At 32.2% G+C, this 26,712-nt stretch overlaps 1 protein-coding gene across 1 annotated transcript in view; it reads left to right on the top strand.

Moving 5' to 3' along the window:
- The window catches only part of LOC129225885 (U3 small nucleolar RNA-associated protein 18 homolog), a 49,812-nt gene that overhangs the window by 13,418 nt on the left and 9,682 nt on the right, over window positions 1-26,712 (top strand). The window contains 13 exon segments of the mRNA XM_054860415.1: window positions 1,772-1,909; window positions 4,092-4,147; window positions 6,367-6,456; window positions 7,075-7,142; window positions 11,390-11,511; window positions 15,090-15,173; window positions 16,721-16,895; window positions 18,773-18,873; window positions 19,469-19,559; window positions 19,650-19,732; window positions 19,734-19,774; window positions 20,898-21,072; window positions 24,984-25,126. Coding sequence (XP_054716390.1) covers window positions 1,772-1,909; window positions 4,092-4,147; window positions 6,367-6,456; window positions 7,075-7,142; window positions 11,390-11,511; window positions 15,090-15,173; window positions 16,721-16,895; window positions 18,773-18,873; window positions 19,469-19,559; window positions 19,650-19,732; window positions 19,734-19,774; window positions 20,898-21,072; window positions 24,984-25,126 — 1,367 coding nt within the window.

Below are 26,712 nucleotides of genomic sequence, written 5' to 3'. Positions count from 1 at the left end.
ATATAGAAGGAAGTTTCGTAATGGCCACAACATACTAGTTTAAATTTGAACTTGGTATAGAAATTTAAAGAAAAATTTATATGAACGTTAAAGATGAGTCAAAATATGCAAATTACTCTTGAGGGGCGGCACATTAGGTCTTTGCACACGGGCGGCCGACACCCTAGGATCGGCCCTGGCCAAGCCACCACGTTCTTGTAATCCAGCCGATCAGTGAGCAAAGCGAACTCCGACCAATTAGCGGTCCCATCTTTTGAACAAAACTTCATATATTTGCCTAAATTGTTCTTTCCACCAAAGATAAAAATGTTCCACTGCGCTGATATTGTGTGTACAGAGCTACCCTGTTGTAATTTATCTGGGCGAAAATTAAATTTGTTTCGTCTTCAAATTCCACCATCTTTTCCTTTAATAATGTACTGATTAGTTTGATAACCTGTAAAGCATTCTTGTCATTAGTGCCAAAACTCAGATGGATTTGAACCGAGAAACAAATTTTGTTATGTACGGTACTTTCCAATTATTTGGTTAGGAAAACCTAAAGCACCAATCCAATCACATGGTTTAACCACGACGAAAAATACGCGTTTTGTGTGAAACCTGATTTCTTCCAGTATTTTACTTTAAAATATATCACTGGACCTAAAATCGTTGCTTTCAAGAAATGTGTGTATGTGTGAAGGCTTCACTCTCTCTCTCTACGTTTTATCTATTCTCAATTGACATATCACAGTAGGAAATTTCATTACAAAAAGCAGAGCTGACTTTCTTATTGTCCTTTGACAACGGGTTAAATATTTATTTCAGTTCTTGCTCAACAATATGTTAAAATGAATATTAATCATTTGGGAGATATAACCATCCATTGTTTAAATTAATTAATTAATTAACAAAAACATTTCCGATTCGAGCCATCGCGCTTCTAAACCATGCTTGCCACAACTTAATTACAAGAAAAAAATTTGATCAAAATTGGTCCAGCCGTTTAAAAGCCTTATGGTGACAAACGTCCGCACAGAAGATTTTTATATAAATGTATTAAGATAGGGGAGAAAAAACATAAAATTTGCTGACCCGTGAAAGTTAGGATATTTTGTAAAAATTTTATTGTGGGTGTCCCTTTGTTGCGGAGGCCCCGGGGCAGTAACCCCGCCTGCCGTCCCTTAAATCCGGCCCTGCATACATTGTAGTAATAAGATGAAAATTCACAAAAAGATCACCAAATACGTTGCAAATAAAGATTTGAAATTATACATATTGTAAATAAGAATTAATTTAGGCACACATAAAATTAAATATACATCTTCAAATCAGATAAAACTTCTTTTTTTTACATTCTAATAAAATGGCATGTAAGTTATGAGTTAAATCTGGTGGTATATCTGGTTTTATATAAAAAGATATTTTTTCTTACAAATTTTTATTACATAACAGCACCAATTATACGTTCCTGTAGGGACTGCATGAAAAAAGTGTATGAATAAAAAAATGTATAATAGGTATACTTTAATTGTAAAGGTCAAAATATAATCTGCAACGTCGTAAATATAAAACGTATAATTGATAGAAACGTCTAAAATAGAAGAGTATAAACCGTGCTTCACTCTATTTAGGATCTAGTAAATTATTACTTGAGTAGTAAGTAATGAAATAATTTATTGAATCTTATGTCTACCAGACATATAAGTGTTGCTCTAAGTTAAATATTTTGACCACACGAATAATATTTCAAATGAAATATAGTGTTTAATAGAATGGTTTTTCTATGTAGGTAAAAGATCTACGTAAACTACAAGAAGTTTTGGGACAAGAGATTGAGAAGAGCTCTGAAGAAAAAGAACTGCAAAGAATAGTATTTGGCTATGATTCAGATGATTTAGAAGATCCAGATGAATCCACAGTTAAACTGGTAGCCATTTATTAATTATGTAATTTTTTTTACCTTTAAAGTTCATATTTTTTTTTATTTACATTTAAGATGCAAGGTTATGTCTATAAATGAAACTGAAATCAAAAATAACCACAAAACTACTCATGATTGAGGAGACCAATGGAATCCTTTTGTTAAAATTTTCTTCTATGCATGTAATTAACTTATGCTCTTTCTAAGTGTATTTTAATGTGTTATTAATGAGTAATTAATTTATCTTCAAACTTTAGTGCATACTTTTCCCTTGGTAATCTATTGCACATAAAGAAGTAACTAGCCGTCCTCTTCTGTTTAAAAACTCATGAAATCATCATCGATTCAAAGCTCAAGCTCATGGTTGGTTAATACACATTAGTATAATAGTACATTATAAATCATTAAAATTAAAAATACTTAATTTAAAAACTGTAATAATTACATACCCAGCTGGACATGTAAGGGTAAAAGATTCATGCCCGATCGGAATTTTTACATGCCCCGGACATGTTAGCCAATATAATTTTCGAGCCCTGGTAGCTGCCAACTTTCCTGATTTGTTTGAAGGACTCTTCAATCTCGATAACTTCTCTCAAACTGCCTTGTGAAATAAATATCTCCCGAGTTTTCATAAAAACTGAAATTTCCCGATAAGGGGATTTTTCGGTGACCGTAATTTAGAGAAAATTTCTTACAGTAGAATGATTGCATTTATCAAAACAAAATTTTTCATACAGGAGTACAAAAATTGTATATCGTCACCTCAGAGCAACAGTAGGATATCTTACTATTATTCCTGGTATTAGATATCTTACTGTTGCTCTGAGGCGACACTATATCCGATCGTTTTTGGTACATTTTCCTTCTTTTTATAACTTATTTCACCAGAAGTGTAGTATAGCGTCAGCAATTTTTCTTTGAACTTTCTTAATTTTTTCCCTACTGCAAGGAATGTTTATTATCACTTATGAGCTAAAAGGAACTTATGCATCTTTTAAAACATTTTTTTTCAACTTCCAAAAGCAAAAAAAAACCAATCTCAACTTTTTAATTTCAGGTCCTACACAGGTCAATTTAAGAAATCCCTACTTGTATTTAAACAATCCCTTTTGTACCTAAATTTTGTTTCTGAATTTATTTTTGAAGTTTCCCTATTTTTATGCGGAAATCTACTTAATTTTCACATTCAAAGTTGGCAGCTAAGTAAATGCTATAAACACTACCAACTGCTCACTAGCCGAATGGTAGCCAGTGCTCCGCAAAGATTTGACATTTTGGCTCGTAGAGATAACACCGCCTGAAGGTTATTATGCATTCACTCTAGTCGAAAGAGAAGACATGTAGACTCACTCTGAAATTTTTTTAAAAGTATTCACACAAAAAATCAGAAGGAACCACACTAGCTTCCTTCAGTTTTTTCGTATTCAACAATTTTCAGTCTTTCTAGTTTTAAGTCCTTGGCAAAACTAAACATCTTAATGGATAAAAAAATGGTTTTAAAAACTTTGCTTGATATATAGCTTTCAAGCTATGTAACAAAGCCATGCATACAGAGGAAGAATGTGAAGCAGGCTAAGACCCATCTCGTGTTGTAATGTCAAATAAAAAGAAGTGTAACGAACCTTTTTTATGCTGCCAAACATGTAGGGTCCTCCATCTGTGAGAAAAAAATGAACATCCTAGCTATATAGTGTGGTCTGGAATTAGTTGTATCCCCCACTTTATTTTCAACAATATGTTAGTTATGAATGAATTTGCTATGCACAGTTACCTTGAAGTCTTAAGAGTCATGTACATCGGTAGAACACCACTCATGTCGCAACACAGCTGAACTCCGCTCCATATTCTGCACATATTTTTTTATGGTTTTTGGTATTTAGAGATGTTTTGCTGCAATACAACTGAAAACATGGTGCAGAGTTCAGCTGTGTTATGACATGGATGGCGTTCTACTATTTATGACTCTTAAAGACTTTAAGAAAACTGTAACAGACATTCACCTATAGCTAACCAGTGTTGAAAATAAAAGAGGGGGTATTTCCACTTTGGTACCACTCTGTGGACTTACAAAAATTGTAAAATATGAAAAAAAAAAAAAAAACACTCATTTATTTCCTTTTGTATCATTTTCAGTACTAAATTTTATTCAAGTCCTATTTTATAATAAATACATTTTATTTTCTAGCCTATCAAGAAGGAAAAAATGCCTGCTTGGAATGATGAAGATGATGATTTGTTTTTGTAAGCTATTTATTCATGTTAGTTACAGTGTATGCGGTTAATTAAGTAATTGAACATTCATGTGTGCCACTTTTCCTCCCTGAAAACTTTTAATTTCCCTACAGTTTTCAAACATGCTAATTAGATTTAATTTCAGAACATTTATTTTGCTCAAAAATGCAGTAAAATGTTTCCAATATTTATACAATTAAAAAAAAAAAACTCTTTGAGCGACCACCTGTATCTATTGATCTCCTCCATTAATGGCCTATTTTCTAAGGCACCGATTTCCCCCTCTACTAAATGATAATTATCCTCTAGGAGAAACCATTGAAACCTTACCCAACGACCGGCAAATTGCTAAACTCAGCACCAAAAAATGAAGGAATTATCAGTAAGAGAAAGTCGAAAGAGAGATAACGAAAGACAGACAGTGTGTTCAGACAAAAAGTTTTTTGTCTGAACACACATATATCTTCTCTTGCTTTCCTTTCAAAAGTAGAAACAAACCAGAAAAAGGGGGGTAAAATTTTTCTAGGCATTTCAAACGGAGCCTCAAAAATGTTACAAGAGGGAAGCCGTAGATTTTCACACCCTTGAGAAGTTAAGGTAACCCCCCCCCCCAAAAAAAAAAAAAAAATAAATAAATAAAACGAAATGTTTTGTACCGTAAAACAGAAGAAAGTTTTTTTTTAATTTCTAATGTCAGAAAAGGAAAATAACAAAAATTATTCTTAATTTTGTAACTATTAAACAAGTGAAAATTTGAAGAAATACAGAGAAAGCAATTCTAGTTCTCATTAGCTGCAAAGCATACTTGAAATTTAGACCCTTAATTAGGATATCCTGCTCTATTTCCCAATTAAATTCAAGGCCAAGGCAGGCCCCTTGTCAATTTGGTAGAGAGACTTAATTTTAATCTGCTTAAGAACTAAAGGTATTCCACAGTATTGTATTTCTGTATTATAGCTTTTTCTCTTCATAAGCAAAAACAACACTAAGCCATGTTAATCATTGAAAAAATAAATAAATGAAATTAAACAACAAATGAATAAAAGAAAAAGTTAAATCTTACAATTTTTTTTTATTGTCATCCATTCACGTTACATAAATCAGGGTTTAATTTGCATGGGAGTTCTGCTCCTGCACTTCTTTACAACTGTAAGTAAAGTTTTACATTTTTCTGGAATCCAAGCTGTTCCTTCATTGAAGCCTTCAAAAGAAACTCTTCTCTCAATTATCTGCAGAATTGACAGGTGGGTCTATAGCAAATGAACCGATTTTTGAGAATATAATCCAGAAAACTATGAAAATAAGGAACAAATCAGCACAAATGCCACATCCAAATTTGGGATCATTGAGCCTTAATGATTTATTTATTCATTTATTTTTGAGGGAAATGGTCATACTGTGACACTTACAGTTCAGCATTAGTTTTTCATGCTGGACAACGTTTTTGGACCTCAATTGAAAGATTTGAGTAACCAGATTAATTTGGGATACATGTGGTTCCAACAAGATGGAGCAACAGTCCATCCATACAGCTTGCATTTCCATGGCAAAATTAAGACCAATGTTCTCAGTTTGTCTTGTCACTCTTGGGGGAGGGGGGGGTGATGTTGTGTGGCCTACGCCAGAGCCCAGTTTAAGCATTCAGGACTCTTTTTTTTGTTTAGAGAAAAGTATTTGAGCATCCTCCCCACACCCTGGAAGAACTCAAAAACAAAACTATTGAGGAGGTGAACGTTGTTCCTGTAGGGTTGTGCCAAAAAGCAGCCCGGAACTTTCGAAATGGGCTTCTTCATTTCATCGCTGCTAAAAGCCACTGTCTATTGCAAATCATTTTCAAAAGTTAATTTACAAAAACTGTTTAAAGTACCAATGGCATCAAAACAAATTATAAGTGTGTAAGTTAAATATTTTTATCTTATTGCTTCTTAAAACATGGGAGTACCTCTTGCCGCACTCTGTAGATAAATGTACAGAGGTGTAGAGATAGATTGGTTAAAAAATTTGTTTAAGCAGCTAAAGGTAGTTTCTTGGCATTAAAAGGAGAATGGCATAGAAATCAAATTGTGTAAAAAGAGGAGCCAGATGGTTGCCAAAGGTGACTGATATGTAATATAAAAGTCATATAAGTTATTACTTTTTAATAAGTAGTCAAATACAAGTTTTAACTGATTTGTTACATTATATATTGTTTTAATTTCTTGATCTTGCTTATCATGCTTTTCTTTTAGAGTTAAAGAGAAAGCAAAAACTCTGCACAATTGTCATCGTAGTGTGTATTTAAGAGGTGAAGAAAAATATACAGATTATGTGGAAGAAAAGTAAGTTTATCATCAAAAACAAATTTTTCTTTATCTTTCTTCTACTGATTGTGTTGTGGCACATATTTTACGATTTGTGAATTATTTAGAATTATGTATTATTTTATTTTGATAGCAGTTATTTTGATAGTGATTTATTTTGATTATATTTTATTTTGATAGTATTATTTTATCTTGAGAGTTATGTTTTATTTTCATAGTATTACCAGGGTTCACGCCTGTTGAAATTCCTGCAAAATTCCCTTTTTCTTTTAAGGGCTATTAAAACCTTTTTTTCTTTAGCTTTTCCTCTTGACAAAAATTAATTTCTTGTAAATTTAACTTATAAAATAGTGGAAAAGAAATTTAAAACTCTAAATTTTAAAGGATGGAAAATTAGGAATGCTAGTCTGACAAATTCAGTAGTAAACTGGACAGGTAGGAGAGGAAAAGTGGGGAAAGCATTTGTTTGAAAGTTATTATTTCTCATAATTAAGTGGGAAATATTAAAAAATTAAAATATGATATTTTCCTGGTAATTGTGGAAAGTACATAAAAGCACACTTTTTATTTCCTGAACATTGTCTTAATCTCTTAATCAATTGTGTTGTTGCATTTATGGTTTTGCATTGCTTTTAGATTCAAAAAATTGATTGGAGATCCTAAATGGGCTCAGTTAAAAAGTGAAGATCAAGAAAATTTTAGTGGTTAGTATCACATCAAAAGTTTAAAAAGAATGAAAGTATAAAGAAATTATAAAATAATAATAATTATGATTATAAAACAAATTATTGTATTTATTCTTAGTTTTCACAAATAATTTGCAGAATTTTTTTGTGTAAATTATGTATCTTAAAAGATTTAAATTATCTCTTAACAGGAGAAATTAACATTAGTCTAAGTTTTATAAGTGTCTCATACCTGCCAACCTCCGAGAAAAAAAATCCGGAAGATTTTTTAATTTTTATCCACAAGATTTTAACGCAAAGTAAAATCAAACAGGACACCTACCCTCTTTACATTTAACAATACATTAGTTATGAATTTCATATCAATTGAACTTACTTTCGTTTAGTAAATATTACTTTTATTGCTTTCTTTAAAAGTTTGGAAATAACATTTGTTACTCATCTTAAAAAAAGAACGAAGCAAAAACAGCTCGAATTGAGAGAATGAGAAGATAATTGGCGCCGAAATTGTGCCCCTAGTTGCCCGCCGCGACGCTTGCTTTGATTGGATCCCGATGAAGTCATGCGCTGTATCACTCAGTGACGTCATAATCTTGCCTCGCTTCTTCTCCTGCCATTCTCCTACGGCAACCTTTCCTTGGCTACTTGGCCTAAAACGCGGTGCCGCGTTCCACAAAAGTATCGTTAGCGCCAAAATTGGCGAGATAATTATTAGGACTCGACCGATACATCGGCCTGGCCGATGCATCGGCGCCGATGGTTCAACAATTTAGCCATCGGCATCGGCATCGGCGGCCGATGTTAACTTGCAGGAAACATCGGCCCATCGGCCTTAAAAAACATCGAAAAGCCGATGGAATTGGCCGATGTTTTTGAAAAAAAAAAGGACCTTTGTTGTTTTACTTTTTAATACAAAGTAAAGGGAGTTATTGTTTTTTATATAAATTGTTTACTTAAATTTCAGTATGAATTTCTATTTTAGTCATAACTGGAAGAGTTTTTAATACTGCATTCAGGTACCAAACAAGTTAATTGTTGCGTTGTTTCTTGCGGATGAATGTACGTATGTATCTCTTATAAGTCATAACTCAAAAATGGTAAGCTGTAGAAGGCTAAATTTTCGCATGTGGGATGTGCGTACGTTCCAGCTGTGCACTTCCCTTTTTGATTTCGATCGGATGTTCTAAAAATCCTATTTACTCATTTTTTGTGGCTATTAATTACTTATTTCAATGCAAAACTCATATAGCGTCTCAGACTGACGATCATTTGGTGATATATTGCCGAATTGGAGACTATGGAAACAAATATGAGATGGCGAAACCGGTTTTGTTTCATTTTGTTAGATTCCCGTTGAACGGAAGGTAATTTTTAATTTTTCTATATTTGTATTATGAATCACAGTAATGCAGTCTTTTCTGTATCGCTTCGGCGGAGCTACAAGTTTGGGGCCCGTCGAAATACATTTTGGCGCCCTATTTCTCTACCACAGAAGTTGTAAAACATTTATCATAAGCATTGTTGTAACTCCTACGGTTCCAGTATGGTTATGGGGCCTCACGCGCAATTGCAACATTTGCTATATTTTAAATCCGCCACTGCACGTCAAAACAAACTCGGGTGCAAGTTTTAAAAGGGTATTTCTACTCAATGTTTATGATTATTTTAAACTCTATTTTTTACGACTATTTTTTGTATTTCCGAGAAAACTTGCGAGCCCCTCCTCCAAATCCCAGTTTCTGAAATTAAACTCTAGTTGTTCTTCTGAGTTGCTTAAAACTAACACCATCCATAAAATTAGAGTTTCTTTTCAAGCTTTATCTATTGTTTAGGAAGAATTCAGAGCATTAATGTAAGAAATTGATTAAAGACGTTTTCAATGGTAGCATAACTCGGAAATCAAAGGGACTTTTGAATTTTTTTCTTCGGAAGTCCTGGAGTAGCTTCAGAAACTCTTCTAGGCGTTGGTAGTAGCGGTTCTGTACTAAAAAAAAACGAGGCCGAAGTTGGGGCCGAAGTTTAATGTTGTGAGTTACTCCAAAATCAGAGGGTGGCCCCCCTAACCCACACTCGTCGTTTCAAGCATTTCTTGAATATTTAGCAATTATTTATTTTGATCAAGAAATATCATTTTGCGTATTTCTTATACTTGTTTCACCTATATTTCGTAATGCGCTATCTTTTTGGCATCATTAATAGCGATCGATTTTTTTTTTCTGTTGTAAGTAACTATTTTTATGTATTTATATAAAATCAATGAATAAGTTATTTTCGTTTTCATCATATTTCTAATAAAATGTTATAGAAAAGTTTAAAGGATTTTCTATTATGCAAATTTTTGAATTTCAAAAAATTATTGTTAAATTGAAAAATTTAATTTGAACTTGTTTGTAGTGCTTCATAAGAGATTAAACAATCAAATTGTTCAATATTACGTGTGCAAACATCAGATCGAGTAGTATATGTATTCAGTTATTAACTTGGTCTAAATATTGAGTTTGTTTATTGTGGCTGCGTTTTAAGAACCTCGCTCTTTTCATGGCTATTTCTTTTTTTCGCAAAATTTATGTCACTGTTTATAGCTTTTATGAAAAATGCAAACTTTTCAGTTCATAAATTTTAAATAAGTATAAAAATATAACTATTATGATTTAATATTGTAATTTATCTGTTACCTTTTTGTTTAATTTGATGACTAAAAAATGTCTACGTGCAATCTTTCCACTTTAATTGCGTAATTTGTTGACGGTTTCATAGTTTTATTCTTATTTATTTATTCACTTTTCGAATAACTAAACAATATAATTTAATGTTTTTTAACTATGTTCAGTGTACCTAAATCCATACATTATTATAATATTACTGAAATCTTAGTTATATGTTCAATTTAAAAAAAAAAAAAACAAATCAGTTGGTTATTAAACAGCCTCTTTGTTTTTCTTCTTCTTTTTCTTTTTATTTTCTTTTTATTTTTTTTAAAATTTTATAGCTGTTGTTCTTTGTCTTCCATCATACAGCAGTCAAAAAAGGAGAAGTATAACTACACCCTATACAGATTGTACGTAGTACGATCCAAAAATTAGGGGACAAGCTGCATAAAACCTTACCCAGAATAGTTCACATTACCGAAGCACATCCACCTTCAAAAGGTTACCCTTGAACTACTATGTACTTCTGCCAGTGTTCATATAACTTTTGGAAACACTCCTGGAAGCCATTTTTCGCTACGTTTTGTGATGCTGCTTTACCTTCTCCTGACGGAAGAAAGCGGCGTCCATGCAAATTTTTTTTTTTTTTTTGGCTGGGAACAGGTAAAAGTCGCACGGAGCTAAGTCCGATAAAACGTTATGTTATTTGTTTGTCATATCAGAGTATTGACCAATCGAACCGTGCATCCTCAACATGAAAGTCGCCTTCTTCCCCACGATGAAGTTAAAGCAGCAGCGCAAGAGGTTGCGATAAATGTCTTCCAGGAGTCCTTCTAAAAGCTATACGAACGTTGGCAGAAGTACATAGTCGTTCAAGGTGACTATTTTGTAGATAGATGTACTTCGGTAATGTGAACTATTCAGGGTAAGGTTTTATGCAACTTGCCCTCGTATGAGTTTTCAACTTACGATTTCATAACGTTTTTGAGTGACGCAAGTTTACGCGCATGAAGACGTCACAAGAGAATTTACGATAATTAACTAAGGAGGCGTTCAAAATGGATATTTCGATCATCTATATGTTCTTAGGTACATATGCATGTACAAATGTGCCGAAAAAACTTGTGAAGTTTCAATTGGGTGGTCGTAAAATAGAAATTTAGATCGAAATCTGATTTTTTTTTTTTTTTTGTGATTACAATTCCTTATTCGTAGAAAGGAAGTAAAGTGAAATAAATCAATGATCCTTTAAATCCCTGACATTGTTATCAATTTATTTCTATGTTTTTTTTTTTGCCATCGGCCAACGGCATCGGCAATCGGCCATTTGGAGGAAAACAATCGGCCATCGGCCATCTTTGAACAATCGGCCAACAATCGGCATCGGCCCATCGGCCAAAAAATGCCATCGGTCGAGCCCTAATAATTATTTTTCCTACAAAACGTCAGAAATCCGGAAGATTTTGCTCATAACCGGAAAAACGGAAAAGGACATAAAAATCCGTAAAACTTCCGGGAAATCCGGAAGGGTTGGCAGGTATGGTGTCTTTAGCTATTGAGTACCATAAAATGACTTTTATATTTTACTTCCATCTGACTTCACACATTTTTATTTAGATGCAAGTGAAGATGAACTCATGCAACAGACTGGGAATGTTATTGCAACTTCTAAATCATTAAGAAAAGGCACTTTGAGAATAAAAAAATGCCCAACTTTAATTGATGAAAATTTCAGAAATGTAAGACTTTAATCATACTTTTTAATAGTAAACTCCCTGTGTTTGTGCTTGAGGTAGTTTGTCTATAAGTTTTAAATTCCCACTTAAAATTTTGGTCAGAGTGGGAGATCCCACCTTACTTTTTTCCCTAGTGTGAATCTGTATATATATATATATATATATATTTCTTACAATGGAATGCAGGGCCGGATGTAGGGGAAGGCTGGTGGGGCTACTGTTCCGGGACCTCCACAAAAAAGGGCCCCCACAATAAAATTTTTACAAATTATCCTAACTTTCACGGGTCGAAAATATCGGGTATATACATATATATCAAAAAATTTGGATATATATCAAAGTATCGGATATTTTCGAATATGATGATCTTTTCGAACCCTGATTAGGGGCTTCCACTCCTTTGTTGCCCCGGGTCCTCCACACTTTCAAATCCAGCCCTGATGAAATGTGACAAATTTATAAAAATACCTTTACCGTATATACTACGTCGAGAAATTTAGCAAAAAAAATGAGGTTAAAAGTTCAGAGGTCAACTTATACGTCGGACAGAATTTCCAAAATTTTTCCCAGAACGATTTTTGGAAAAAAAAACACTCATTTTTCCGATTTTATTCCAAGACTTTTAAACACATGTTAAAAAACTAAGTATTTACACATCCTGTTATTATTTTACATGATCTGAGCTGTGAAATAAATGCTAAATAATTACGGTAAATGGCCGACTATGCAAAAATTGGGGAAATCGCCGTATTCGAGAATTTTCCCGATAGTCGAGAATTAATGCTTATTTTTTTAAAAGTAATGTAATATGGCTACAGTGCAGAATTTTATTGATATTAATTCAACATAAAAGCAACAAGAAACAAAAATCATAACAGCGAAGTCGAACCCTTTACAAAAATCGCAATCGCAGAAGTGAACACTTTGTGCAAAAGTATGAAAAAATTGCACATTTTTCAGCATAAAAATATTCATTACATTCAATTTCCTTCCTTTTGGTAATGTTTATATTCAAAATTAGCGGTAAAATGTTTCTTATTTTTTAGAAAGTAGCGGGTCAACCTAAATGCGGATTTTCAATTTTTTCCCAATTTCCTTCCTAAAAATAGGCAGGGTTCGTATGCTCCTTCAAAACTCCTCCAATACTCCTTTGTTTAGGAAAATTTTTCGAAGGGCCCTTCAAACTCCTTCATTTTCAGTTCAAGACTAAATAATCTAACTCTATGACAGTAACTTAAAATTCTTAGATCGAAAGCTAACTTCGTCACAAGGGCGATTTTAATGTAGTAATTTCATGCATTTAAATTTTTTATAAAGATGTGATTTACAAATTGATCATAGCTAAGTCATAAAAGTTGAAGGTGAAAATGTTATTGGAAGACTAAGACATTTCATAAGTAAAGTAAAACATGCTGGTGATTGGCTATTTTTTCAAGTTCTATGGTTATTGTTTTTCCCTCCACCACACTCTCAGCAGCAAAAGTCTGGTCGTCTAATTATTATTTAAATATTTAAAAATACGTTAGTAGATGTACTATGTTAAGTGATTCTGTTAAAAAAGCAATTGTTTAGTAAATCAAAGTTATGATATTGTAAAAATGGATCATCCACAAGTGATGTCATGTCTTGAGGAGGAGACGCGCTCATGAAATTGACAAAAGATAAGAGAGAAGGAGATAAATAGTGACATCACGCAGTTATTGTAACAATATGTTTATAAAAAATGACATGTGACGAGGAGGAGTTAGGTGAAGTGTGACACTTAGTGATAAAGGGGGAAGGTTGTCAAATATGTTGAAAAAAAGTGACATCATTTAATGACAGCCCATTAGTACTCCTCCAAAATCTCATTTTACTTCTTCAAGACTCCTTCATTTTATTTCTGAAATTGAGTACGAACCCTGGTAGGGGGTGACCACTTCTTTCTTTTCGAGCACTTTTTCCGTTGTATGTGCGATTAAGCTACTGTCTGCTCACAATTGCTATGGAAGTGGCAAGCTGCCAGTTAAGTGAAGTCTAGCTGAATGAACGTTCAAAGGAAAAATTTGATGCTCATGTTTCCCTTATTTCAATGAGTCTGTTTAATTTAGAGGCTAACACAGGGTTTTTCAAACTGGGTGCTGCGGCAGCCTGGGGTGCCATAGGAAGAGGTGAGGGTTGCTGCGCAATGTTCGTGGTGTCAATATTGTATGTAAGGTGAGTGCGCCAAATAATGCACGGTTGACCAGTAAGGAAATCCTCCGTTTTTTAATACAGTTCAATAAAATTAACTGGATCCTCTTTCATCGTCATCAAAAAGCCTAACTGATGACAAATAGTTATCAACAAGCTATTGAACTACCAGGAAGCAGTGTAACAGTGTAGCAAAAGTTGTTGCAGAAGAGTGATTTCAAAACCAACTGATCTTATTTCACTGTAAATTTTGTTTTTACTTATGGTTCCCCTGAAGTTTAACTAGAATAAAAAAATTAACATACTGTTCCTGAAACCTAAATAATGTAGTTGACGAATTCAAAAAGAAAAATGTCGTTGTATGCCGTCATTTTTTTTAAAAAGATTTAACAACCTAGAAAAGTAGATTGTAGTACAAGAGGACCATAGTTTGCCTTATTAACACTACGGCGTCCTTATAGTATGACACCGGATTATTTGGGAGGAGGATATGATCCTGTGCTGCATATGCTGCACATATGTGCAGGAACTGTGCACAGGTGTGGGAAAAAACCCGAAAATAACAACTTATTAGTTTTTTGCATAATAGAGATGGACTATACTCAACTGCAAGCTTACTTGACAATGGAGAAATGCGCTGAGATCAAGCAAAGGAAATAGTTCCTAGCGCCTTGTCTGATATTTGGACAAAATTACGCTCTTCACTTTAGAAATTGGATTAGTTAGTTAAACCCACGCATACATAACCTTTTTTTGTCATAATTTCTGTCAATCCTTAAATATTTTCAATTTTACCAGCAAAGCAGCGCGGGACATTTTGTCCATTTGAATCAAACGCGGCAACCAATAGCAGCTCATAGACAGGTGGCGATCTCCTCTTATTCACAAAGGTAGCTAGTGAGTGTGTGACGTTTTATCTGTTAACTCGGTTGTTCTTTTGCACGTTGTGACGTCATTGTCAACTTAAAGTGTAAACAAGTATAGGGTGCCGTGAGAAAATTCTAAGCCCTCAAAGGGTGCCGCAAGTCGAAAAAAGATGGATGGAGCTGATAGAAAAATTTAAAACGAACATGATTAAAATTTGAAAACGAACTCAGGATATGCAACACTGTCTGATTGACATTGCATGTGCTGTATATTCGAGTAGATTCGCTGCAAAAGAGGTGTTTGTGGGTGAATCTCGTATGACAAACATGAAGACAGGCTGTTACAACTTGTTCTCTTCTGGTGATTTTTGATGACTTGAAACCTTTTGTCGAAGGCTGGATGGAGTGCAATTTATTTTACGTTTCACCATTCCAGCTCCATCACTTATAAATGATTTTGGATAATAAATTCATTTAAATTAAATAAGCCTGTGAGAATTTAAGTACAAATCTGTATGATTAATGTGCCGTGTTTTTTCACAGACTATTATCAAAAGTTTTGAATTTCATCCAACTTCACATGTAGCTCTAGTTGCTAGCACAAGTGGAACGTTAAACCTCTTTCAGGTACTTGCAAAATCTTTTGTTCTTTCTTATTTTGCAGAGTAAATTTTATGCATGCTTTCGATCTTCTGAATATTGTTAAAAGTCATAATGCATATGTGTACTATTTGAGCTATTAATCTTTATTGAAACTACCAGCATTTTCTAATATTACTATTGTGTCAATGATTGATTTATAAGCAAGGAAAAATAGAATAGTCTTAATTTTATGTTCAGTTTCACAATATAATTTTGTTTTCACTGAAATATTTCAAAGCCCTTTTATTATTTCCTGGTGTTGTCTTCTTCTTTTTTATTTTTTTATTTTGCACATTGCTGTTGCATATTATTATTATCATGTAAACGTTAGGCACCTGTGAAAATCTTAAATAATTGCATGTGTGTTTCCATTAAAATTCATACAGTTCATGTTTTAAATATGCGTTACTTTAAAATAGTATTATAATAGGAAACATAACTATAAAATCTGACCCTAATTCAGTATTGCAATGTATAATTTTCTATTAAAATATTGTAACAAGTATTGCTAAACTTTAAAGAAATATAAAATGTGTGTTGTACATGAAAAAATAATTTAATTCAACTCAATCTAAACTAAGCCTACTGTACATGAAATCTTATTTCAAAGTACATTTAACATGGAAGGTTGTTAACTTTTTTGAAACCACTTTCTGTATACATATTTCTCTTCATTATTTAGAGATAAAGAGTAAATAAATTTTAATGTAATTGTTTACACCTATTTTGTGTTGATCGCAATCAATATTCAGCTTTATTTTGGAAATGGCTCTTTTCAGTGTGGTAGGGTTGGATTTCCACCCTCTCCCCCTCCCCAGAGCTCTTTGTTTTAACATTACTATATATCCTGATATGGTTCTTATTTTGTGTCCATGTTTGACTTTTGTTTCTATTTGAGTTGATATTTTGTTATGTAAAATTTTTGTAGTTTTGGATTGGCAACAAGTTTATGCAGTTGAACTTGCTTGTAACGCACGCAAAGAGACCACAGTTTCCTCGTTATAACAAAGTGCTCATGAAAAAAATCATAAAAGTTCATATTTGCTTTGTTAATTTTTTATTTCTGTACAGTGTAAAGGAAGATGGTTAATTTGCTTACTGTCTAGTCGTCTCTTTCTTTTGTTACTGTTTTTCCAGAAACACTCATGGCCTGAGAAACATTGCCACTTGTAACCCTTGACTTAGGAAAAAGTTTGAATTTTTCTGCAAGTTAAATGTCTTTGACTATGTAAAGAGTGATCCCCCTCACCCCTCCAAGAGTAATGGCAACTACTAGAAATGATTATTTAGGCTACAGAGGTGGAAGCCAATAGATGTTTTATGTATCACAACAGTAATGTTCGCTATAGCTAGAGTTGGCTGTTTAAAATCGAGTTACGCTTCTGTAGCATTAACATTGTACTGTGGCCAGATATTTCTAATTTCCTTGTTAAACCAGGGCTCATTATAAGCAAGTTCAACTGTATATTTTTAAATTGTAAAATATAGGCTCTTAATGAACTCATTTTGAAATCACAATTATTCTGTTGCAGATTGATGGGAAAATTAATTCAAAAATTCAGAGCGTCCATTTTGAGAATTTTCCCATTCACACGGCTCATTTTACTGCTGATGGTAATGAGATAGTTGCAGGATCTAACAAATTTGGACATTTTTTTACTTATGATATGATTTCAGGAAAGACAAGCCGTGTTCCTTGGGATAAAGGTAATTTTTTATGCTTATTTATCTTATGATCAGAGATGAGTATCTTCAATCTTTTGCCTGAACTGCAGAATTTTTTTTTTTTTTTTTTGAGGATTTTCAGTTTTTTAACCGTTTTTTTTTTTCTTTCATGTTTTGGCTTTTTTCTTTTCTTTTACATAAACGTAAAGCAGCAATAGGCTAGGTAGGCTCAGACACCATTGTGCTGTAATTTTCATAAATCTTGCAAGTTTCTTAAAAATCTGCTGTCAGCTGTTGCTGTGTTTACATAATGGTTATGAACGATCAGAATTATTTTTTATAATAAATTATTTTAACCAGCATTTATGTGTACTTTTTGAGATATTCTGAATCAATCATTATATTTTAGAAATGTATACATGAATGTTATTAAGTTTTTTAATGCAAAATAACTTTCATGTTTTTTTATTATTATTTATTTATAAAATTAGTTTTATGTATACTTTTACTCATTGTGCTTTTTTCACTTTTATACCTGTATGATCAAGTTCCAATCAGAATTGAAATGAATTTTAGGCATTTTTTTCACATAAAGTAGCCATGATATGGTCTGAAATCGAGTTTTTAATTATGCAACAACTATTTAACAGAATGTGTTCCAACAAATATTTGTTCCTACATGTAGGCAGAGGCAGACACAAGGGGAGGATCATAAAGACCATGCCCCCCCCCCCCCCCCCGCCCCCTTTAAACTGTCGACAATATTATCTGTCCACATTATGATCAAACATTTTATGAATGAAATGTAAACAATTTCAGTCAATTCATTAATTATTTTTGAAAGTAAATATTTGAAATACTACTTCTTTTTATTGCTTATGAAATTGATTTGTTACCTTTATGCCTTGTTAGGTGCTTTATTCCTGGCCGATTTGGTGCTTTTTATTGAGGGAAGGAGTCGTTCTTCAGCATGACCTCCCTCCCTCCTAAAATGGTAGTCTGTATCCGCACCTCCATGTAGGTCCCTTCAAATTTGTTTCAGAGCCTTCAGTGGGGTTTCTGCCCTTTCAAGGGGAATTTTTTTTTGAGCCTAAGTCATAAAAAGCCCCTCTTTTCTTTATAATAGCTAAAAGTACACTGTTCTGTATTTTAAATATTTGGAATATATGTATCAAACATATTTAATTATTCATAAAACGTACTTAAAATTCAGAAGAGTTAAATGTCCCGTTTAGTGTGTACACAAAGTTGGTTTTGTTATTTCATTGGTTAGATTTAGTCTCAGTCTCAGTGATTCAAAAGTAGCAGAATGCTGTTATGAAACAAAAGTGATGATGCTTTGAATAGTATTTTATTACGTTTCCTTATAAATTAATATTTTAAACGCGTTGATTAAAACATTCTTTTTTTTTTTTTTTGTTAAAAGAATAACTGGATAGAGACAGGTTTAATCTGTAAAAGTATTTGAGTTATATTTCTTGATTTCTTGAAGAAAGTATATGAAACTGTCCCGCTGCATTTCTGAAAATTATAGCTAGTATAGAAACGAAATTAGAAGCCCACTGAGTGTATTGTCTTTTAGTTCTGTAGTTAAAACCCCAGCGCGTAATGAAGTTAGCAGATTTTGTCTTTTTTTTCCTTCAGCGTGAAATATCTGATGCGGCAGAAATTGAAACTTCTACATATTTGCTGGGGGTTTTTTTCTTTTTCTTTTTTCCATGTCTGGATAGTTGATATAAGAATCACAGACAACCATGATCCATTTCTAGCATCTACCTGCATTGTCATTTAAAATTCTTCAGGGAGAAGTTGCTTCATTTAATGCTTTTTTACTTTTAAGATTTTTCATTGGTAACCTTCTTAATCTATACTTGATGTCTAGTTTTAATTTTTTTATTTTTAAAAATATGTAATTTCAGGAATGGAACAGAAAAATGTCCGAAGATTCCATATTTCTCCTGATGGGAAATTTCTTGCTATTCATGGGCGATATGGAAATATACATCTAGTGACAACAAAAGTAAAGTTCCCATTATCCCTACTCTCACTTTACTCAGTCTGGTTCACTTAAGTCTGCACAAATCATCGCCTTACCTTACTTGGTAACAAAAACGGTAACTTCTGTTCCTCTGAAGGCCACTGAAAGGCTGAAATATCTTTCACAAGCCTTCCAAGTAAACAGAGATTACTGATTTTGTCATCAAGTAAATCTCTGCCCTTATTCGCTCTGAGTGCAGATTAAAATTACTATTTGGATTATGTCCCAATTGAGTAAATAATGTAAGCTTCCCTAGCCGAGCTTCGAACTGTAATTTTTTTGTTTTTGTTCAACTAAAAAAATATTGGCTCAGTTCCAGTTTTCGTTCTGCCAAAAATAATGATTATCAGTTCTGTTCGAAGTCTACAATTTATGTTCAGTATATTGTTATTTGTATTTAAAAATATAGTTGTATCATGAACAGAAAATGTAATTCTAAATAGATTAAAAACATTTTATTTATTTATTTTTAAATTTATGGTTTGTGTTAAATTGGAAAATATTAAACATTTGGTTACAGTACCAAAAGTAAGTGTAATTTAAATGTTAATTTATTTAAATGTAATTTTATTTCTAGACTAAGGAATGGGTTGGAAGTTTAAAAATGAATGGAGAAGTTATAGCTATCACATTCAATAAGGATGGTACAAGAATGTATTCTCATGGTGGTATGTTTCATTCTTTTTTTATATAACGAGGATTTTCCATAATAAAACCAACAAAAAAATTCTTTTTAATTTCTTTATTTTTTAACTTAGATACTGGTGAAATATATGTGTGGGATATGTTGTCCAGAAAATGCATTCATAAGTTTGTTGATGAAGGTTGTATAGTTGGTACCCTCACTAGCAGTTTCTCCTAATGACCAATTTTTGGCCGCTGGGTATGTATGTCAATCTCAGTATTTCCAATAAATATGAACTACTCCATAGTGTGTGATGAAAAAATGCAGTGTATATCCTGATAGAGATCTGTTATGCAATCAGTGATGAATAGTATACATATAGTTTGAAATTTAGTGATAAATTCTGTATCATTTTGCAGACTATTTTGGTAAAATATGGTAAATGTTATTGCAATTTGGTCAATCCAATAGGCTTTCATTTTTTTCATTTTTAAGAGTGTTAATTTACAAAGGAAAAGAGATTGAAATGATTTTTGAACAGATATATAAAATATTTTTGTTTAAAACTAATAGTTTTTTACAGGCTGCATTTTTGCATTTGGTATAACCCAAATTGTAACTCTAACCTAATTGTTTTGTTATTATTACTATTATTATCATTATTTTAAAATTTCAATTATAAAAAAAATATGGACAACAGAAAGTTGAAAAAAGAACCATTGTACTTTGTTCAATTAGCCTCAAAAGCAAAATTCATCTAACCTTTTTGAAACTTTAATGAAAATTTGTTTAATTGATTCCTTTTTGCAAATGAAATGAAAATCCCAATTCAAGCTGCATCTGTTAATACTTACTAATAACCATCTGTTTACAAAACTATTTGAATTCAACTTGGCTAATATTTAAAAACTTAATTGCAGGTTTTAAATCTTATTTGAAGTTTTTGGCAAAACATGAAGAAATTCATTTATCTCGAAAATTTTAGTGTTGAAGTATATTTTTCAATCCAAACCGAAAAAAAAAAAAAAAAAAAAGAATGAATCAAATCATTTTTCCCTACAATTTTAACAATTGAATTACAAGAGAAAGTATTTTAATTGTCATTACTTGCTTTGCATTTAATCACCACTACTTTTCCAATCTTTATTTTCCTGGTTTGAAATTACAATACATTTCGTGCCTTTCACTGTATAAAAATTACATTCAATATAATGCCTTTGAATTAAAGCAGTTTTTTTTTTTTTTTAGCTGCATTCTAAAATAACCGAATTACCTGTGTCATATGTTGTAATTGTTGTGATGAAATTGTTTCAGGGATTACTATATCAAAATAACTCGTGTTTCAAAATTTTCAAGTTCTTAAATTTTCTATTTGTTTTAGTTCTGATACTGGCATTGTAAACATCTATGATAACAATACGCTGTTGAGCTCAAGCTCTCCTCAGCCACAGAAAGTTCTAAAGAATTTAACTACAGAAGTAACAAATGCAAAATTTAATTGTACTTCAGAGCTTCTTGCAGTATCTTCATCTCATAAGCCTCTTGCGATAAAACTGGTATGTATCTTACATTTTTGTTACTCTCATTAAATACAGTCAAGCCTCCATATATCGAACTTCCACATATCAAAATTTTCTATATATCGAAATCCCAGCAAATTTCAATGTTCATTACATAGAAAAAATTTTCTGTATAACGAAAAAATCTCTACATATCGAAAAAAAATTCGAGACATTCGTAGATTTTTTTTTCCACTTTAGACTGTTTGTCTCATGAAGAATGAAGGTTAGGGGAGAAAATTATGTTTACTAAAGGTTGCTAAGAAACTCATGAGAAATCTGGATTTGAGGGGTGTGTAGATAGGTTGTTGTTCTTTTCTGGAGTTCTTAAATTCCCTCAAGCTTATTTCAAATCTTAGTTGTAACCAGTAACACTGTAAAATCAGTTTCAAGTTATCCTTTTTGTCTGTTGATTCCTAGTCTTTTTAGCTTCAGTAAAAATCATTCAAGTTAAGTAGATTAATTTTTTACTTTTCTCTCAATTACACTGTCAAAACGAAAATCCCCTCATGTTGCGAATCAAGTTGAACTGCCGAAGAATGAAGATGTATGAAGGCACAAAAATGTAATTTCTGTTAATTTTTCAGTTATTAACTTTCGTTTAATTCGATGCTCGTATAAATTAGAAATTGGGTTTCATGCATGAAAATTAGCTTTAATTTTAATGTTTTAGGAGATTTTTATGATAAAATAAGATCATTTCTATATATTGAATATTTTTCCGGCAATTTGCTACTTCGATATATGGAGGTCTGACTGTATATAGAACTACTGATTGTTTTTTCATTTGCGTTACATGTGTGACTAACTGCTTTGAATGACAAGCTGATTTTTTTCTTAACGTGTAATTCCTAGCAGTACTCACATGGCAGCCTGGAAAACTAATCAAAAAATTATTGTTGCAGCGAATCAAGCAAAACCACAACTTTAAGAAGCCTTTTTTTTTAAAAGTCCCTAATGGGGTTGGATATTAACTCCTTGCAGTTTAAAAAAACCTAGTGTATTTGCCAGGACTGGCATCCATTCTATCATTTGGCACCATTATCGGCAGATTCTTACTAATTTTGGTGCTCAATTTCAAGCCAGAAGAAAACACCTCAACTCTCATGGTGCAGATCTGCTCTAAGAATTTAATTTTGCCAAGAATATCCAAGCCAGAAGAATATTTCAGGGGATCTTTTACATGCTGCTAGGGATTGCAATATCGGACCAAAAACTCAATACCGGTATTCAGTATTTTTAAAACATGATACCAGTATTAATAACGGTTTTTGATATTTTTTTAATGCTTGAAATCATATTGTTTTGTTGCCAAATTTCGTAGTTTTGTACAAAAACTGTATTCTTTATGAAAATGTATTGCGGATACATATAAAATGAAGTAACAAATGTCATAATAAAAATTCAATAATATTGAAAAACATAGTGCATCTATTGGATTGTCTCTGAGCCTGGAACTTATTTAGTTCTCAAAACAGTTTAAAATACTCTTTCTGAATCCACGCAGGTCGGTGGTACTGCTAACAATGCGCAATACACCTCTTCTGTCTAGAAGTCCTTCATCTTCAAATAATTTGGTCTATTGCACGTTGTTTTTGGAAAAATCCTGTTTTTATTTGTTATTGTTATAATTTTTTAAAGATTTATAGCTGGTTGTAATTTCTTTCCGAGAGACGATACTTATCCAATATTAACATCTTCTCTTGAGCAGAAGAGGTTTGTGTTTGATTTTTGTTATCAGCCCTTTTTATGGTTTGAAATTTACTATAAACTTGACTAAATTCGATCTTGGTAGTTTCTCTTACTCATTTTCGGGTTCTTTTAAAAATTCTTTACAATTATAATTATGTAAATATCTGAAAATATATTTCAAATGATTAGGTTTAACATCTATACAAAATTTCAAGGCACTATACAGGTTCTAAATATTATCTTGCCAAGTATAGAGCCAGACATGACAACAAACCAATACCGGTGACAAAAAATTACCATTTGTTTGACAAACAAGAAAATGTTTTTTGCCAAAATTCAGTTCAGTTGAGAAAAATGTTTAAAGAAACTTTCATGAACTATTATTACCATTGATGGTTGGACTAAATTATTCATAGGACAAATACATTCAAAATTACACTCAATATTAACTTTCACAAAAGGGAAAGAGAGAGATCAGAGAAAATAGAGAAAATAAAAACATGGTGCACAAAAATGCGATTCTTCTCACCTTCTAGCAAGTAAAATAACATTTTGCAATCTTTCCGCGACTTTTGTTTAATGATATTCTATTTGTGCTTTTGAAGCCAAATTTTTACATCAATAGATTGATTTTGATTCTGTATCATGGAAAAAGAAATAAATATTTACAATATAAGTAAGTATTAAAAAAGTTAAATTGAAAATTCTTTAATTGAAACATACTATTTTTAGCTAATACAGAAAATACCGTATTTTACCTCTGCAAATACCAGTAGTACGAAATTGAAAAAATTGCTCGAAATACCGGTATTGCAATCACTACATGCTGCATAATCATGCAACATGAACACTAAAGGTTTTCTGCTTCTTAGAAAAAATGCCATCAAGAACCAGGTTTGAACCTGCCCCAAAAGCCTAAAAGACCATCATCAAACCACTATGTAACCCAGAAAACTGAAATTTGAAATTTAAAAGGAGAAAAGTCAAATTATTCCCCAAATATGTAAAAGAGGACATGCACGTTATAAGTCCCAATTCTTTTATCTTCCAGTAGTCACATAACCTTATTCTCTATCTCTCTACAATTTTAACCATCATCTGCACAGATTTAAAAAAAAATGGCTTTTATTATTATCTCATTATAATTATCATTATTTCTCTTACAAATCATTAATTTAGTATTCCAGATTAAAAAGGGATTTGTCTTTCAAACTGGTTGTTGATAAATATTCTGAATATTTTTAACAGTAACCAAAAAATGGAAATATTTTAACTTTAATTGTTGGAATATTGGAACTTTTGCTTCTACAGCAATCTTAAATACAGCCTTTTCATTATTGTATTACAGGTTACGTTACAAAAGAAATGAGCATGTTTTTTTTTTTTTTTTTGAAAAAAAAAAGAAGGAACTCTTCTGAAATTTATTTTTTAAGTTAATAAAAAGGACTGAATGCAAAACTTTATACTGAAAAGGAAAATATTGTTGTCCACAAAAAGTGTTCCAAAATAGAAAATATAAACACACTAAAGAATTATGCTGGTTGCTTGAGGAATAAAACTATAACAAATTATCTCACTTTATTCGAGAATAATTTGTGTAATTGTTAAGTAATGACTAGTAGTTTATTCTTTAATCTAATTATGTAATACAAAAGCAAATAAACGGCTAATTTGTCTAGAATTTTTCTAGATTTCACTCATTCACTGATTTTTTACTTTATTTTATTATTTGTTTTATTCCGTTTAAAAGTTTGTTTAAAAAAAAAAAACGGAAATCCATCCAAAGAGGGAATATTTTCACCCTTGGGGAAAATGGAGTAAAAAGTGCTGCTGCATAAACAATGTTTAGTATTTAATATACAGTAACACCATAATAAGTCTTTGATTAAAACTCACACCTGATTTGAACTTTTTTAAAAAAGATGTAAGGTTTTGAGATTTTATGTTACTTTGCCTTTTATATTTCTTTGTCTTCTTTAATAGTTACAAAATTTCAAAATTTATTAAAAACAGTTCTTGCTTAAAAGGTATACTAAGTGCAGTAAGTTTTTCTCATTTTATTGTAACTTTAATGTAAATAATTTGACATTTTTTTGCAATTGTAGCGAATGTTTAATTTTAGCTTTATCTCCTGTCAGTTTTCCTGACTTTAAATATTGTGTAAAATTAATTTTATTATCAATTAAAACTTTTTTTTCCCATTATTTATTTTGAAGGTCCATTTCCCAAGTATGACAGTATTTTCAAATTTTCCAATCAAAGAAGATAGTGCTGTGAAGTACATTAATGTGTTAGATATATCTTTGAATAGTGGATACTTGGGGCTTGGCAACAACGTGGGATCAACCTATATATACAGGTAAAATGTCTCTTTGGTGCATTCTGATTGTTATGGCTGATATATGAATAGGTATTTTGTAATTTTCAGTAACTTACTGCCCTATAACCAGGGCTAAGGCAGAAATACATGAAATACACCGCCAGCTCAGTCATTCCAGCCGAGGACTGCAGTTTCGTGCTTATTAGCATTCATCAGCCCGGCATATAGGATTTAACTGAGCTGGAGGTGGAAAACCTCTTAAGGAAGCCAAGAGTGCCAAACAAGCTGGTAGCTAATACCAGTTTGTAGTCCAGCTAATCTGCTAACCTAACTAACTGGTAGCTAATGCCAGTATTAGCTACCAATTTGTTTGGCACTCTTGGCTTCCTTAAGAGGTTTTTCACCTCCAGCTCAGTCACTTCCTAAGCCGGGCTGATGAGTGCTAATAAGCACGAAACTGCAATCCTTGGCTGGAATGACTTAGCTGGCGGTGTAGTTCATATAGATATTTTGTAATTATTAACAACTCTTATGTGTGAAATAACTGATTTTTTGAAAATTTCAAACATCTTGTTTAAATTTTAAATTCTTTAAAATTCTGTTACACTAGGGGTACTCACCTAGGGGGAGGGGAATCATGGGGCAGATTGCTCCATTAAAATTTTGAGGAGGATATGAGGGGGAGGGGCTTTGCGATATTTAGGAAGGTGCACCCTTGCTCCTAGGGAGGGGCACCACCGTTAACACAAATCAATTTTGGGTTGATGCAGAATTTTTTTTTTACAAGACTTTCAGAACCTTTTATAAAAATTTCCATATTTAATGTGAAATGTGTCAATATTCTTTAATACCAGCTTAAAATAATTAATTTTATTAAAACAGATTTATGTGAAAATTAACTGCAGTGAACTGTAGTGAAGTAAAAATTAAATTAGCTGCAGATTAGTGAAAATTTATGCGCAGTGAGCATTTAACACTCACTGCTTAGCTCAGGGGCTTTCAAACTGGGTGCCGCGACACACTGGGGTGCCGTTGGATAGGTGAGGGGTGCCGCGAAATGTCCACGATATCAATACCTATAATATAACAGTGATAGACTGTTATTTGTACAAAATAAGATAAATGTTGCTAAATTTGTTCATCCCCACAATTTCCATGTTGCATAAGTTTTTATGCTCTGTTGGCCATGCTTAAACAAATACCATTGATACCCACACATAATATCAGATTAAGCGGGGTATTTGATTATATGGGGAAATGTTCCTTGAAATTAGAAACTATTATCACATGTCTAAAATTTTAATAAATCAGTTGCTATTCAAAAAAGGAATTGGTGTTAGTGGTACAAAGTTTATTTCTCTAGATTAAGTTTTCAATATGTCCATAATAGGGATTACTTGCTCAAAATATTTTGGCAACATACTTTTATCTCCTTTTCCAAACCACAAAAAACATTATAATGCCCACTTAGGTTTTCAAAGTAGCTATTTCTCAGGGTGTCATCTCACCTGGTAAACATGGAAAATCTAGAAGTGTCAAGGAGGTTTCTCTTTTGTATGCAGAAAACGAAATTTTTTTTTTTAATTATAACCCGTTTCAGAAGATTTGTTTTCCTTTTTTGCAGT

Source organism: Uloborus diversus, chromosome 7 (genome assembly GCF_026930045.1).
Source record: "Uloborus diversus isolate 005 chromosome 7, Udiv.v.3.1, whole genome shotgun sequence".
Taxonomy (NCBI): domain Eukaryota; kingdom Metazoa; phylum Arthropoda; class Arachnida; order Araneae; family Uloboridae; genus Uloborus; species Uloborus diversus.
Note: the sequence above shows the minus strand (reverse complement) of the source record. Positions and strands in the feature narration are given on the sequence as shown.